At 39.8% G+C, this 17,365-nt stretch overlaps 2 protein-coding genes across 4 annotated transcripts in view; one reads left to right on the top strand and one right to left on the bottom strand.

The window, feature by feature from the left end:
- Window positions 1-4,299, top strand: part of PRKCZ (protein kinase C zeta) — a 61,318-nt gene extending 57,019 nt beyond the window's left edge. For all 3 annotated transcript variants that reach the window (XM_086764461.1, XM_086764463.1, XM_086764462.1), the window contains one exon: window positions 1,395-4,299. In XM_086764461.1, coding sequence (XP_086620587.1) covers window positions 1,395-1,482 — 88 coding nt within the window. In that variant the 3' untranslated portion in view covers window positions 1,483-4,299. The remainder of the gene's footprint in view (window positions 1-1,394) is intronic.
- Window positions 4,300-4,640: 341 nt separating this feature from the next.
- Window positions 4,641-10,320, bottom strand: FAAP20 (FA core complex associated protein 20). Its single transcript, XM_086764464.1, has 4 exons — window positions 10,106-10,320; window positions 8,277-8,424; window positions 6,987-7,612; window positions 4,641-5,621 (listed from the first exon to the last, which is right to left on the bottom strand). Exons 1-4 carry the CDS (start codon window positions 10,207-10,209, stop codon window positions 5,549-5,551), a joined length of 951 nt encoding a protein of 316 aa, XP_086620590.1. The 5' UTR covers window positions 10,210-10,320; the 3' UTR covers window positions 4,641-5,548.
- Between the last annotated feature and the right edge of the window lie 7,045 nt (window positions 10,321-17,365).

Below are 17,365 nucleotides of genomic sequence, written 5' to 3'. Positions count from 1 at the left end.
TTCACGTTTGAAGAAAACTTACTTCTTAATCTCCAGCGCTTTGCATTCTTTACGATTTCTAACTGAAGTCTGTAGAGCTACCGATTGATGGTGTTCTGGAATTAGAATTTGGGTCTGATCAGGTGTTCAGTAAAGCTGATTCTAAAGTATTGCTTTTGGAAACGGGATTTTAAGAACTTATTTATGACTTCTACTTTCTCCGATCCTGTCTGAAGTACTGCATCTAGTGGGATGCCGTGTTGGCAAGCAGAGGCTGTTGCATACTGTCCAAGGGCTTTCATAATTAAAGGCACAAGACTGTCAGATTCCAGCCTGTGTGCTTCTGTTAGTTTTCCCTCTTCTTTCTTGCCACCCAACAAAGCTAAAGTGCTCTGAAAGACAATTCTATTTCAAAGCCTCTTTCCTAAAGTGCACACTAATCCTAGGTCAACCCCCAGGACTGGGGGGAATTTTTATTTGTACAAGTAAATGTTCCATTGATTAAATCTGTGATTGTAAAAATGAACTCTAGCTAGCGATCCACTGAGTCTGTTCTGGTGGCAATGAACTACTGTCGCAGAGTCTTTCTGTTTCTGCATTCTTGGGTAGCAGGTGTTCATCCTCAAGGAATTACGCATTTGGAGATTTCATGGCGGATATTTGTGTGCCTAGGCGCTCAAGCTTGAATTTTGTGGTAGTGTTACCTATATATCGTAGATCCACAGTTCACCTGTTCTCTCTTTCTGAAGAGCCCAGCGTATACGAAGTGAATAGCTGAATGGAAACCCAAGCGCAAAGTGCTTCAGTTACTGTTTGTGTGACACCAAAGAATCGCAAGGCGTGTTTGCTCAGGTTCTAACTGACAACAAAATTAGAAATACCAAGTGGATGTGCACCTATAGTGGGAAGTTTTATGAACATCACGTCTCAAAAGAAATTGTCTCTTTTATATATTTCAGTTTATAAGTCTTTCCTTGGATTTCCTGTGCATACAATATGTATTTTGTGCTTGACACTTTTGTAGTACGTACCTTGCACGTAGCATTAGCAGCCCTTGCTGACAGCAAAATACCTGTTTCTTATTTGTAACTTGGTATTATAAAACAGCAGTCATCTGTTATGTCCTTCTTTTTGGGCCCTCAAAGTATGCCTGTCGCCTGTCTGTAAGAGCAAAAGAAACTTTTTATCAGAAGTTTCAAAATTCCCAGTCATATTGCTTTAGATAATGGGATAAAACATCAGTGTTAAGTGTTTGTATGTTCAGAGACTTTTTTTTTCCATTTATTGTTGATTCTGTACAACTTCATATGCCTACATTTCTGTAAGGTATTTTGCTGTTATTTGAAGAAAAGAACAGGAACAAAAATACTATTTGCAATTGATAAACTAAAACAATGCTTTTGTTTGTTTTTCAGAGATATAATAAAGCGAATAGATCAGTCAGAATTTGAAGGATTTGAATATATTAATCCGTTGTTGCTGTCAACAGAAGAAACAGTATGAAGGAATGACATCGTCGTTGTGGACAATGTGAATGACCTTTAAATTTATCCTTAACTACAGTATATGCATGCGAGGCTGGGGAACTGTAAGATTTTGGATGGAGACCAATGATTTAAAAAAAAAAAAAATGCTGCTGAAAATCAAAGAAGAGAAATAATGATTTTGGTGGGTGTCTTCTGCCACTTAGTGATTCTTAAGTTCTGGGCACTGACACAACTGGCTTCATTAATGAAGGAATTTGCATTTTGTGCCTGTTTCATGAAGGACTGAAATGTTCATTGCATCCCTGGAAAAGGAGATTCTGAACACCTTTGAGATCGACACACTTTCTACAAACATTTGATGCAATGAGCTACCAATTGAAGAATATTACAGTGTAACATCCTGAAGAATAAAATATATTACGGTGGTGTTGAAGCTTATTTTTGATGCCTTTTTTCACAAGTGGTACCTGTCTAAACGTCTCAGATATATTTAAAAGGAGTTGTGTTTTATTAGCAATCAAAACATAAATTTGGGTACAAGATTTAAGTGCCTAAATGGATAAACTGCAGTGAAGAATTATTACATATTTGGAACGTTCTTAAACCTGGTAAGTTCTGCTTGTTAATATTAAGTCGCCATTTACATATGAAACATACAGTTCACAGCTGCAGCCTGATGTTTATTTGCATCCTTATAGAATTTGAAATACAGAGTGACTCAGCAATATTAATTCCAATTTAGAATTTAAAGTATCAATTTCAAAATCTGTTGTTTTAAACTCCAAATTTACCAAAATGTATAGATTGAAGAAAACTAAATTTGCACACAAAAGACTTCTGAAAAATACTTAAGCAGTGCCTACACCTACAATGATGTTGTGTTGTATATTAATTTTTGAAAAGTATTTTTATCAACAATACAAATATTCAGAAATAGAGCAAAAGCGTAATAAAGCATAGCCTTAAAGTTTAAATAGAAAATCTAGAATAACCATAATATAAAATACGGTTTCCTGATAAAGCACACCTCCTCCTTACGATAAACTGTCTGCTTACTATTACTCAATGTATATTAATAACTAATCATTCTACATAAGAGAATGGGATGTTTTGGTAAAATGATTTGCATCAAAGTAGTACATTTTTTAAATAGAAAAAAAATGAATACCTAAGAAATTGCATAAAGCAAAAGAAAACTATCAAATCCTTTCTCATGGAATCTGGGAGGGGTGTCGGGGGGACAGGGAAAGGGTTACATTACATCAAGAAGGTTTAACAGTTCTCAGCGTGGACAAGCTCGTGTGGCTACATTTGAGGATTAGTAAGTGTGCACTGCTATCTGACTATCTGAAACTTCAGATCTTGAGAAGATTGACCTGCCTCTCCAGGTAACAACAGCAGAGGCAGTGTTTCTTGTTGCTAGGTTTTGGTTTAACTGTGTCGTGTGGATTGTAGAGATAGGAAATAAAAAAAAAAACAACAAACCATGGGAAGGAAAAAATGAGAAACCCTGTGCCATGACATCTCACCTGATTTGGTGTAAAACGCAGGTTAAATTGCAACGCTTTTGCTTTCTTTACATTAACATATGGTTTTCTCAGGGTACAGCATTGCATTAGGTGCTGAACATGACATCTTTCGGATTCACATCCAAGTCATGAGGTGCTAGGACGAGACTGCCAAAACATTGTTTAAATTTTTCAATTAATCATTGATTAACAATCCACATTTTGTATCCCCTCATTAGCCGCAATTATGCAGACCTGTGGTTATTTAGTTATGTTAATCCCATTCAGATTTAAGTTGTGGGTTTCTCACTGTTGGACTGTAGCTTTTCATATTAAGCAAAATGTGTTTTAATCAGCACTACATAATTTAACCAGTAAGAAGTATTTGCCTCAAATGCCTGGACTTTAGATACTTTATTATCTACTAAAGGAAACATTTACCTTTTAAACATAATCTGACTTTTTTTAATGACTCCTTTTTTTTTCCCTTCTCCCTGGCAATTACTTTATTTACCCTGAATGATTTTTTCTTCCAGTGTTTTTCAACTCCCCTGGTATAAAACTGATCAATAGTTATCAGAGTGACTGCAGGCAGCTCATGAATGGAAGTATGACAGATTAAGCTGTCCTTTGACATGCCAGGGCATAGGACTTTAAAATGGATTTACTAGAAATGTGGGTTGGGGTTTCTTTTAGCCTTTTTTTCTAGGTTTCAGAACATTTTGGGAGGGAGGGAAGAACAGAAAGACACATTTGCTAAACAAACATTGTAAAGACTACTTGATTTTATTTAAAAATTTACAGGCATTTACAATGTTGCTGTGTTGCCAAATAGTTTGCTGGATACAAGTTTGGTTGCTCATGTGCAAGTGTTTGAATAATGTTCTGTTCATGATGAAGGGGAAATTTTTTATATAAAATACTTGTTTTATAAATAAAAGAAAATGAAGGATGTAATTAAATGTGTGGTTTGGAAAAAAAAAAATCCTAATATATTACAAATGGATCTGGTAATGATATATAGTTGTCTTATTTGAAATAGTAAATGAAAATTCTAGCTAATTTAATGATTGTAAAACAGTAAATATGTTCTTGTAGTTTTGTATAATTAATTAGTTGGGATCTTTGCTGACCAGTTTTAATTGTGCAGAAGATGGTATACTAATCCATAACAGCTAAGATCATTTATATTCTTGCACATCTATTAAAGACTTTAATGAAAAAGTTAATAGACTGTTATTATTTATCAGTAAACTGAGCTATGTCCAACTTGCACTTTTTAAAGAGACCCCATTGTAAATTAAATCTACAAAATGCTTCCTGTATTTTGATCCTGTATCCTGTGTTTATTCTGTATCCTGGGATTGCACCTCAACTTGTGTGGTTTTGAGGTCCAGGGCAGAGGTTTGCCAAGATAGAAAACCAGTCAGATACTGAAGTTCGTTAATCAAAGTTGCACTCTTCACTGTGTGTGAAGGCAGTTGTGATCAAAACAGCTGAAAGGGGCACAATTGTACTGCTCTTGCATATGGGGCTTTGACGAGAAACTCGTTTGAACTGTAAGGCTGTGACTGCAGAGATGGTGTACTGCCTGAGCAGGGCACTGTGCTGAGTAAACAATTAACAGTGCTGGGGCAAATGAACACCTTACTCTCGTTTATTTCCATCTCCATTTGTTGTTACTGAACTATCACTAAATGTCATTTCTTGTCCTTCATGGAAAAGGCTGGCCGCTTTTCTCAAGCTTACGGAATGTATACCTGCTACAATTCCACAGTGACCAAGATAGTAGGTGAGTCTTGTGAATATGTTCCAGCCAAAGCACTCAGGTGTTCTTTATTCTTGAACACTGACAGTTTCTAAGGGGAGGGTTGGAACTCATACAAAAAGCAGCTGTTTTGGCTGACTGTTTATGAAATCTTGTGAAACTGGCAGGAGAAACATTCTTTCAGGAGCCTAGTTAGCTGAGACTAGTCATGTTAATCAAGTGGATGCTCACTTAGAAACCTACAAAGTAAGGTTATGAATTTAGCTGTGTTCCTTCAGAAAAACACACTCTTTATTGGGTCAGGGTTGTGTTTTCGTTTAACACAGATGTGTATACTCACAGAATCAACTAGGAGTTCTTACTTAGATATTAAGCTTATTTTCACAGATTACCTGTTTAGAAAAGGTCACTAAACTTTTGGATTACATGAAATAATAGTTATTTTTTTGTTCTTCTACACTTAGAGATTCAGAACAACTATGGTGCATCAAACAAACCAGCTTTTTCAGGGATTTACAATAGCACATCAGAAGTACCCAGATTCCAGGACTGCCAAGACTGATTTCCCTGTGAGTCTCTGGGACTACAGCGCCATTTTCAGAACGAGAACTACCGTACATGCATTTGAGAGGATTTAAAATAAAAGGCCCTAAACAGGCAGGTAGCACTTGACCTTCTGTTGAGTCACTGGTTTGTGACCCTTAAGCAAGTTCGAGACGAGGACGTACTTCCTTGACACACTCTCCCTTTTCCTTGGAGACAGGTTCACCATTGGCCTTGTTCCTTTGCTCTTCATTCTTCTGGATTTACCACGTTACATCATCTGCACTTTCAGATAAGCACCTAGCAAGATGGCCATCAATATCCAGTTGTGACAGTCTGCAAACACAGAATTGTTCAGTGAGAAACAAAAGTCAAATCCTTTTATTTACACTATTCTTCACCTTCACTCTCATTTCCTAAGCAATGCAGAAGTGTTGTAGTAGCTTAATGGGTCATTTCTGTGCTCAGAAGCACTGTAATCTGCCACAAACTCTTGCAGTTGCTATTATCTGCTGCTAGACAGTTTGATAGTGTCCTTCACTAGAAGACAGTGCTCACACTCCGTATGCTCCGGACAAGTAATGCTATCCTGGGAAACATGAGGCTACTGATACAGGATAGGAAAGCATTACCTTATTCCATATCCAACTCGAGGATACAGGAAACGAGATCTCTGATAGAGGGAGGATGCTTTCTCATGTCTGCTTTCAGTTTCCTTTTCTGGAGAGCTATTTTTGTGATTGTGATGTGACCCTCCCCGCTGCCCATATTACAGGATTTTTTTGTAAAGCAGCTTCTATAAAAATGGAAACTAATCTTAATCAGCAGAGATTTACTAGCAGCACAGAACTTAATATGAAACCCTGAAGTATGTTTAGCTTCTCTGTCTAAATATCTTGATATAATGACCACAATTTTATAAATATTAATGAAGCCATCCTTTTGTCTCCGTGTTCATCCTCTAAAAGAAAGAAAAAGTTGCAGCTAATAGGTCTTGCACTGTTAGAGGACCTACTTAAAAGCACATTTTCAGCAACTATGACAGCCTAAATACTATTTAATGTTGTAATTTCAAGAGACAGCATAATTCTTATTGTAGACTAGATACTCAATTGCTAGGAGGGAGGATTTTTTTTTTTTTTAATAAAGGTAGCCTGACAGGAATGGAGGACTGAAGTCTCAGTTGTACTAATCAAGGCTTGTGTAAGAAAAACTCAGTTCCTTCCATCTTGCCCAGACCTTGAAAGTGAAATCTACAATTAAGAGCACAGGTGCTCAGCCAAAGGCATCCAGGTACGTGCTGAACAGGTAGCGGTACAGCTGTGTCTAGAAGCGAAGTCTAGATCTTGAAGAGAAAGTGACAGGTAGACTAATCCATCTAGCTCTAAAGTGAGCTTTTAACTATCAAGAATGTTGTATTGGAATGCTTTTGGATTATACAAGTTTAACCAAAAAGTATTTTTGTACTCTTATTTTAAAATGCTAATTCTGCATATACTAGCAAGATTTACCAGAGACCTCAGTTAGCTTTCTTTTTTGAATCATTAACTTCTACACTGAATGAGAAGTAGGTAATTCTGGCAGTTTAAAAGTACTTTACAGTACAGGTTTTGTCTATTTTCATTGTTTTGTATCTAGAGAATGCATCCAGAACCACTTTGGGTCTTGTATACTGTGAAGTTATAAAACCAAAAAACTTACGTTCCACTAAAATTTATCAGACACATTGGACAACTGTCAAGAGCTGAAGATCCTTCACTCTGATGTTCAGTCGTCTTGCAGCTTTCAGTTCCAGGTACGCCCACGAGAGGAGCCTTTTCTTCTGCAGGCATGCATCGGGCCTCGCCAGATGAAACACTCCCTTGATGTGCTGGTATTTGAAGCTCTCTCCTATCATTTTCTTTTGTATTTTCCCTGCTGTTCTGTACAGTCCCTCTGCAGTGCTGTTGAAAGCTAAAAGCTTTTGCAGAGCTTTGCGATGATGCCAAGTTGTGCGTAGAACTTCTGTGTTGAGTGAGTTTACATGATTTAGGACTTACAGCCAGTTTTGAAATACCTTTTGTGTCTTCCGCAGCTGTATTTTTTGCTTGACCTGCAATAGTTACACAGTATGTTTCCTCAGCTGTAGATGGTAAAATTTTCAGTTTCTCTGCTTGGCCCTGTCCTTTACGTAAATGGTCGATCTGGCTCTGTGAGAGCTGATGGGAGCTAAGATCCTTTGGTTTTTGACATTTTTCTTTGCAAAATGATGGGAATGATACCCACTGAAAGTCCTTCATTCCAATGGTAAAGACTTCTTGTTTTTGTAGACTCTCTTCCTCAGAACTCTAGGACACACACACACAGTATCTTCAAACAAGTGCAGTTTGATCAACACATAAAACCATTAAAAGACTGAACATATTACAAATACTGAGAAGGCTAAACTACATTGAAGAAAAGAACATTTTATTTAACGTCAATCTCCAGCACTTGTAAAGCAATCAACATTTCTAAATTGATACAATAGGCTACTCTCTTAATATGTTCCATAGAGACCAAGGATGAAAACAACAACCTGCTGCTGTTCAGGAAAAAACATCTACTTTAGAAGGACTGTGAGTTTTGTGTTATGATATTGCGTAACACTATTGGAGCAATGCAATCGTTGTTCTGTGTAATTAACCTCTCTGTTACAGTTTGCCTTTTCCAGTTTCGTTCCATTAGGGAGATGCTAGTGCCCACGAGCAGTAGGTATACAGGGTACCTCTCTTCAGCAAAATGTTCTAAAGAATTGGTCATACTGCAAAAAAAAAAAAGCCCCGAGTAGGTTGTCCTTATACTTCCTGCCACAAAATGCTATGTCACACCACTGTATGTAGAGACTAAAGACCTGAAAACCACCATTTATTTAAAAGCTATTTTAATGTTTCCCCTGTTGATATCACCATTCAGACTGCCACTATTGTGAGCAGTACACGAAGTGCAAACCACAAGGACAGAGCACGCTACCTTTCTGAAGAACTCTGGGGAACTGGGTGCTGTTGGCCAGTTTGTGCATTGTAAATCTTGACTGATGTCTTTCAGTAACAAAATCCATGTTTTTTCACACTCAGTTAAGTCTTCTTTTTCAAACCAGGAACATCTGTCAGTCAGTGTCCTGTAAAGACAGAGACAGTCCAATAGTTTGAGGGTGAGAGAGGGGGAAGAAAATACTCTGCCTTGCTATTAGTTTGCCCCTTAATTAACTTGATTTACCCCTCCTGTAATGCTAATGTTTTAAAAAATGTACCTCTTCTTAACTGTGCTTTATCAAAGCAGAAGTTGTAAAATTAACTTCCAGTAGGTGACAGTACTTCAACCTTTCACCCCAATTCAATGGCTAAGTGTGGTGACTCCTCTCCTTTTGTTAACAGCGAAGCATAAGGTAGGGATTTTATGACTGAAAATGTGTATAACTGTTCCATTTGTACAACATAAAACTCCATTCTTACCTATTTTCTTTTGATCAAGTAGTACTGTATGTGCTAAACCAAGAAAAATATTTGCCAACTTTGCTGTGTCAAACCACGTAAAAAGCATTTGTCAGTAGATGCAAGCATGCAAATGCCAATTTTTTTACTTCAGAAGAGAGGCAAGATGGCCCATAGAGGAAAAAAAAAATGTATCTCTATAAAATTATTTGTTTACCAAGGGAACCTCCATCTAGCCTACAGCAAGATTTTTCTGGAACAGAGACATTATTTAGACTGTAAACTGCTTTTTACAGCTTACTGTAACTTACACAGCTATCAAAAAAATTATCCCATTTTTTAAAAGAATGTCTAAAAGCCTTCCTTTCTACTTGTAACAAATGAGATGTATTTATTACTGTCTTCACTTCCAAGTGAAACAGTTAAGTGTAGGCAACTGTTTTTCTTCTCAATTGAAGTGTTTGCACTGAGGATGGCAATTGTATTGTTCCTGTGTATGCTTGGCCATCCGCACACTCCCATTTGAAATTACTGATTATCTTTCTAAATAACTTGATCTAATCCATCCTAGGAAGGCATTAGGAAGGTTTAACTATAAAGTAAGCATTAGAAGGTTTTTATACTAGTAATGCTATATAATTTCAAAATGAGGATTGTTAATGTCAGAATACTATTTCCAGTGTTCCCACTTCTTACTGATGCATTTTCTTGGGTCACTGTCCAGGAATGACGCTGCACTGAGAAGAAAATAGAGACAAGTGCCCCAAGCCCTCAAAAAGCACAGTGATCACCCTTTGGAAGCCTGTTTTTGGTAGAGGCACACCTGAGAGCACCCTTGCTCATCCTAGCAGCCTGAAACAAGAACCTAACCACTCACTGCCACTTCATCCCGCCTTTCTTCAATCCTCCCTTACTAGAGGACTGGAAAAAACGGGAATTCTCTCTCATCTCCTGTAAGCCCTGTTCTGAAGAAAGCAAGCTTAATTTTCAAACGTTAACACTTCTCATGAGCCCTGTGCCAAGGAATGCGCAAAAGGTGCAGGGCCCGGTGCTCTTTATTTTGCAGTTGGCTTCTCTATTTTTTAAAGCCGGTACAGGCGGTGATTTCTGAAGCAGCCTGTAACGCCATCAGCAACGGGCTGTAGGCGTTGGTGCGTTGGAAGGCCCAGCTGCACCTTCACGGCCCGGGGGCCGAGGGCGGGCAAAGCCGTCCCTGTTCTGAGAAACCGGGCACAGGCGAGGCCCGGGCGAGGCTCTCCGGCTTCCAGCGGCCGGCCAGGCCCCGGCGGGGCAGCGGAAGGTGGGGGTTCGGGGCGGCTGAGGCGGCGCGGCCCCGAGGGAGCCATTCCCCGCCCGGTCCGGACTCACTGGCGCCGCCGGGGGGGCTCCCGGTCGGGGCTGGGCTCCCGGCTGCAGGCTGGCGGCGCCTTCCTGGGCTTGAGGCGCAGCTTGGCGACTCCTTCCTCAGACATGGCTGAGGCGCGGGGCCCGCCCGGCCTCCTCCTCCTCCTCCTCCAGCCCCGCGAGGGGCGGTGCCGCCTCACAGCTCCCCCGCTCCCCCTCGCCGGGCGGGCGGCTCTTTCTCTTCCTCCCCACAGGGTCAGCTCCCGCTCCGCCCTCGGAGCCGCCCTGACGGAACGGCGCGGTGACAGCAACGGAAGGCAGCGCGCAGCCGCCAGCCACGGCCTGGGGGGAAGCCCGCCCTTTTCCTGGGGGAAAGCCCGCCCTTTTCCTGGGGGAAAGCCCGCCCTTTTCTTGCCCCGCCGTGACGGTCGGCGCCCAGTCTGACGGGGCTTGTAGTATGGTCAGCTGCTAGGGGTCTGTCTGCTTTGAAGGCTGTTGTTTTCATATTTTACTCCTAAAACTTTCTGTATTTGTAGCGTTTTGGTGTGTGAGGGGCTTGAGTGTGGAGCAGCCGTCGTGGAAACGGCAGCGGGCCTGGTTTGGTGTGGGGTCACCGGGGTTTATCGGGTTATTTCCCCTCCTGTGATGGCGGAACGTGCTGGCCCCTCAGGCAGCACATGGAACTGGGCTTTGGTGGAGTGGGACAAAATGGCGGCGGGGTCAGGGTTGCTCGTCATCGCTCAACTGATTTTTGTACCTGTACCAAGGATCTTGTTTACTCTGGTGTAAGGCTGAAGCCAAAGATTGTTAATCCAAATAGTAAAGTAGATTGGGAGTGCATCTCTGATCTAATTTCTCTTTCAGGAAAGAAGCCGTTGAAGTGAAGTGTCTTTTTTGGCAGGAATATTGCAGGGTGACTTGAAATAAAGCACTTGTTACAACAGAGCTGTCACTGGTAGTTTTAGAAGAGGATAGACACAGTAATCAGGCTGCAGGTTTTTCAAAAACAGGAATAGTAGAGAAATGATGGCAGACTCTTCATAATTTTCCAACAGTAGGTAAAAGGATCAGAAGGTAACTCTACTGATTAAATTCTTCAAAATCAATAGAAGTATAATTGTACAAGGAAATAAAAAATGCTATTTGTCTGATAACAGGAATTTATGAGGAAGAGCAGGTACAGAGCTGTCTTTTTTATAAAACCGATTCATTATTGGTAAAGGATGAATCCAAGTTCATGTTCATTTTCTGCAACTGTGTTTCTGCAGCACTGAATGTCTTGTGGACTGTTTCAGCCCTGGAATCTCTTTTCAGACTAACAAGGAGGTGTGTTAGAAGTTATGTCTGTGAATTATTGTGTTGCACACACAGGCCACCAAAAATGTATTAACAGCTGACCTGAGTTTCTACATGTCTTGAGCAGATCTGAACCAGGAAAATGGCATAGAGATATCAGAGTTCATAGATTCACATTTGAAATAGACTGGTAGATTTAACCTGAGAAGTGACGGGTACAGCCAGCCAGCCACCTCCAGCTGCATTAAAGGCTGGAGATTATTCGGTTAGAGGGCAGCCAGAGGTCTGGGAGGCTCAGTCCAGTTTACAGCTTTCCTTTGTTAACTCAGGTAATTTGTGTTTCTGTAAATATGTATCTGTAGTGAGGTAATATCTTCTACTATATGTAATAACTAATTTTATAACACTAAAAGAGCATTAATGAGTTTCCTTTTTCTGTAGGAGTGAGGATAAAAATCTTAGAAGTGTAAAGTGTTTGGTTACTAATGGGAACTCTTTAAGTTTCTACAATAGATAGTCCAGCTGAAAAATAAAAATAATAAGAATCAGTAGTAATAGTAGAGTGCTAGCATTTCTGCTATGTGATAGACAGACTAAAATGAGAATGAAATCAGCGAAGAAAGAGATGACAGTGGAAAAGCACTGCCATGCAGACTAACATTTTCCCATATTAATATTTATTACAGCTACTGCAGTACCTAAGAAATACCAGGACAGTTACAAACAGTGTTCTTCTGCCTTTCATTTTTGTTGCCGTTTAGAATCTGCTCCCCAGTGAGATGAAATGAGATTCGAGGCAGCAGGTGCTCCTTTCCTTCTTTGGCAGGAAAGACATTCTCCCAAAAGTTCCAGGTAGAACAAGGTAAGCTGAACAGAGGCAAGGGGTGAATTTGAATATGAAGATTTTAGGCCTGCTGTAGAAAGAAAGATAGTCATGGCAGCAGACACAGAGCAAAGAGTAGCAAGAGGAAGTGTATGTAAATAAAGCAAAAGTGTAGGTTGAAAGAGGAGATCAGTCATGTAAGTGGTTGAAAATGAGATGACAGAGGAGGAGTAGAAATTTGATTTCACGACTGCTGATGCTAATTGAAGAAGATAATCTAAAAAGTATTTAATTTTGGATTTTTTACTTTCTGGCCTTAATGACTGCTGTGGATTATAAGACACAGCACTGATTATCACCACTTGGCGGCAGCAAACAATATAAAAAACTTGCTTTAAAAGAATCTGGGAGGCAGTGAAAGCTCTCAGGTTGAGCTCATGTCTGGAGGCCTCTGTACGCATTTCTAGGTGTACCTATATTAACGATTTTTGTGCCACAGGGTTTCTTCTCTTGTTGCTGTGATATTTATGTTAGTGGTTTATATGTCTTATAAGCCCTTGGATACTGCTTTGACAATCCTCTGCTCCTAAATCATACATTGTACCAACAGATTTGTTAGATATGACTTCTCCTGTAACAGCAATCAGAAGTGTAGTCTGGTTTTCATGCTGAAGGTGTTGCTGTGTGGTACTCCTCATACTGTGAATCGTGCATTCTAGCATTTGCAAAAGCTTTTTTTTTATGGGTGAGCATAAAAAATGGTTATTGTGCAGTAAGGGCCACAAATGAAAGAATATAATAAAAAGAACAGTGAAAATTATTACGGCAGCTGCTGATTGTAAAAAGAAAAAGGGAAAAACCTTGCTTCTGTAGCAACTATAGCGTGTAGGTGTTTTTGTATTTTGTGAATTTAACTGAAAACTTGATGCTGTAAGATTTTTTTTTCTGTTGTTATCTGTTTAATGCATACGCATTATAACCTATGAGGGCAGGCATGTCAGTGAATGTTTTAATTCTTGCTTTATCTGCTTCTGTAATTACCTGTAGATTTGAAACTAGCATTCTAGAAATCTTTGTCTGTTATGTGTACTCATATTTTTCATCTGCGTCTTTCCAGAATTAGTAACGTGGTTAAAGTATGAAGGTGAAGTGTAGAGTAGGAAGTGATCTTGGCTCTGCCACGTTGCACGGGATCGTATCTACTGTGTCCTCTGCTGATGTGGAAATCCTGTTACTTCTTGCTTGACTTTGGGCCCTGCATAATTTAATTATTAGAATGTTTTGTGATCTTAGAAAAAAGTTATTGTAGAAATGCAAAGAGTGGTCTTTATCATCATCAGCCTTGACTGGATTTAAGCCAGTGGTCAAGGGATTTGAGCTTTTGGAAGCTAGAATACTTCTACAGATTATCTTTAGGGATTTCCTTGTAAATGAAGTGCCAGCATGTGTAGTTATCTCTTCCCTGTAGAGTCTCATCAAGCTGCACACGCTTAATCTTTACTTACATGGTCGCTGATTCTTGCTGTAAAGCGGGCCTCAGTTTTAACTTTTACTCTCAGGAAGAAGGGGCTATTATAACAAATTCTAATCCTTTTGCAATTCCACAATCACTAAAGCCTACAAATTGCCTGCCAAACAAACCAAGTGATCTTTTCCTGGGCTGAGGGAAAGAGGAGAGTGTAAAACGCAGGTGCCAACATTTGCTGGGGAAGAACTGGTACATTATCAACTAATCCGCCTTCTGCTATTTCTGATTTCCTACCCAACAGCTGCAACACTGAATGAGAGCTTCTGCGTTTGGGAAGAATTAGAAAGCCTGGTAATGCAGGGTCTCTATTACAACAGCTCACAGACAGGGAGGAGATTTTTGCTGCCGGTGTAGAATTTGGAGTGCTAGGCATTTTATAGCCTGGAAAAATTGTAATTTTCAGCTGTTGTTATGGAGTAATCAATGAAGAAGAGATGCCATACTGTCTGCTGGGTTTCTCTTGGAGCCTGATGTAATTGCATGCATGAGCTATTTTTTTTTTTTTTAATGTACCACTTTGAGGCTAAAGCATATGCGTTTTTTGTTAAAACTTTTTTTTTATGGTGACTGATGGCTCGCAGATAGTTTTAGTCCTTCTGAAATATCTTTGGTTCTGTAGTCTGTAGTCATAGCTCCTGTATCAGATAAAAATGTTCAAAATAAATTGTGCCTTGCTAGAAAATTGAAACTTTATTATGTTTTAATTATTTTATCTAATCAGTACTCGGTTTAGGAGTATATGCTGATTAATTTTTTTATCCTTGTCAAATAGTCTGTACTTCACTCAAGGATCAGTGTGTCCATTCCGCTAAATGTCAGAAAGGAAAATGTCCCCAAAATTACCAGAGGAGACTGAAGTACGTATAGGAGAGCATCAGTGAAAGTTGCGGCAAGTGGACTTCATGGTGTATCTCCTCTGCAGCCTAATGGCAGCAGCACTGGAAAGGTAACTCAATCATATTGGCCTGCTCAGTATAGTGCTAATCACTGTCTGTGGTGAAATGGGAAGGTCTGACTATTTTAATCAACATGATGTATTACAGTTCAAGCTGTGAAATTATGAAAGCTTTGTAAGACTTCCTTTTGCGTAGTCAGGAGAATAAAAATGACATGCAGTTTCAATTTGAGAAGTGCAGGCTCATTGCTGTTTCCAGAGAAAGTCAGTTGAGTGGAGACAGTTTTGTAGGCTCTCCCTAATTCTAGTTGTAGGTGACGTAGTCTTTTCAATGAGAAGTCATTGCCTTTGAAACCTGCTTCCTCTGGTAGCTTACCAGAGCCTGGATTTTCAAATGTGCGGAGTCCCGTGCACAGCTCATTTTTCCAATTCAGCCTTCCCTTTTAAAGTGTAAGGAGAGATCAGTACCGGTGTGGCTGCAGATAGAAAATCAAGCCTTGGGATATTTCTATGCCAAGATAGGGAGACCTAAAAAGAGGACAAGGGAGACTGGCATGGCATTTGTGGGTACCGGGTTGCCAAGGAGGCATATTGTATTGAAACAGTTGCCTGGGAAACATTTAAAAATACATTGAATGGAAAAGCATATGTGATGTGCCCACAAGTGTTCTGTGTGAATGAAATGCCATGGCTGATGTTGGCACCAGGAGACTGTTACTATTACATGTAAAGATGCTGCAGGTGATGGGGATTTGTTTCTATTGTGGTTTTTTTTTTTTTTCTTCTCATAGCCTATTTATAGGAGGTGCACCAAAGGCACATTGGTTTGCTTTTGGCTAATGGATTAAAGTAAATGTAGAGAAAGCAGTACATGCAGTCAGCAGCAGCTGGAGATGGTAAGAGTAATTTGGCTTCATTTAGGCAACCTAAACCAAATTGACAAGAAGCCTGCACAATTTCCCCCTCAAAAGTAACAACAGCACTGCTGAAACTCCTATAGTTGTGCAATGATAAATAGTTCTGTGAACATTACCACTTTAATTTGTGCTAAGATTGTATTTGGAGGCTCTGACATCATTATGATAGGACTGTTATGTAAACATCATATAAAATGCAAAGTTTATGATCAAAGCAGGTTGGACAGCATATATGAAAAAGTTTCTCACTGACCTAATTTTTGTTTGGGGCACTGAAACAGAGGGAGATGAAGGGAGAAATTTTCAGAAGGTAGCTCAGCTGCTGTAGTTCTTCCTCAGATCAGACCCAATTACTGAGAGATAGTACTGAAAGAAAGAATGATAAAGGAAGGGTACAGTGTCAGTGGAACTAAAACAAACAATTGTATCCACTCTCTTGTTTCACCAAAAGAAAACTTTTTTTCTATGCAGTCAGAAAACAAGTGAGCTAGCAACTGTGATCTATAATATCCTACCTTGGACAACGAGGTTCATCTGCTAGTAATTTCCACGTACTAAAATGCATCTTTCCTTCACTGAGAATGAGTGGCAGGTGTGAGGCTGGTTAGGGTAATAATCTCCCAGCTTAATGGTCCTTTGGAGATTTAGAAACAAATATCCTGCTCTCCATTTGCTAGAGGCCCAAGGAGCCTGTTTGGGAGCCAGCAGATTTGACTTGATGCAGCCTTTATGTGCTACAGACTGAGAGAGAAAGTACTTTGGAAGAAAGAGGCAGTGGAAGGGAGTGCAGTTGACTAAGTAATCAACTTTTTGTTAGTAGTAGCTCTGCAAGGATGACTTTCCTTATAGGGAGAAGGCCCCAGGGGCTTAGCTTCTCGAAGATGTTGCCTATTTGAAGCTGTGAAGTTGCTGTTTATTTGGTAATGTGCGTGCTTTTCCCCAGTGAGGAAGCATTTTGACTGACAGAGACTCTGCTGACTTTGCTGTCATTTTGGCTAGTGAGGGGATGCTTCTGGGCTGGCTATCTAATTTGGGCACAGTCTGCTCGAGGGTCTGAGGTGATCCAATGATTGTGTTGGAAAACCATGAATCAGATTAATTCTTCTGTATGTCAGTCAAGTCCTGGTATCACTCATCATTTTTCTGGCCCAGTGTGTGTTTGGTTAAATCAAGTCCTGATGTTTCTAGGCCCTGGGGTTAGTGTAAGAGAGGCGGGGAGAATCTGCCTTTCATCTTTCTCTCCCAATTTTGCAATGTGACTGAAAACTGTTGGAGAAAATGTTTCAGATCTCAAACAAAGATTAGGTTTGATGTCATGAAGCTGTGGGTTCTGTGGCCCGGCTTAGAATTCTGCTGAGGGAGTTGTATAATTTCCCCATACTTTAAAGGATTTTGGCTCTGACTTTAGGATCAAATATGGCTTGAGGTTTTCACACTTCTTCCTTGCTTGCTTTCTTGCTTTTTTTTCTGGCATTAAACCACAGAACAATGGGGCAAAATTACCAATACTAGTTAATGTGGTGTGATGTTATGTGTAACTAGAATGGTATACAAAATCAACTTAAAATAGAATGTGATTCAACAGATGAGTATTTATTTATTGCTTCAACAAATATGGATTGTAGGTTTAGTTAGTTTTGCAATTTGTTTAAGGACTAGCTAGTGTTTTAGAAGGAGAATCTAGTAAATCTGAAGACATAATTAAAGCTGTGGAGGCAAGTAATCTTTTCACTGAGAGGGTGTGTTTTAGTTGCAATGTAGTGGTGTAATAATTTTGTTGCATTATGGAAATGTCTTGGAAATACGCAGTCCCTGCTATCCTTCC

The sequence above is a fragment of the Chlamydotis macqueenii genome, chromosome 21 (assembly GCF_036417535.1).
Source record: "Chlamydotis macqueenii isolate bChlMac1 chromosome 21, bChlMac1.mat, whole genome shotgun sequence".
Lineage (NCBI taxonomy): Eukaryota > Metazoa > Chordata > Aves > Otidiformes > Otididae > Chlamydotis > Chlamydotis macqueenii.
The sequence above is the reverse complement of the archived record's forward strand: the minus strand, read 5'-3'. Positions and strand labels throughout refer to the sequence as shown.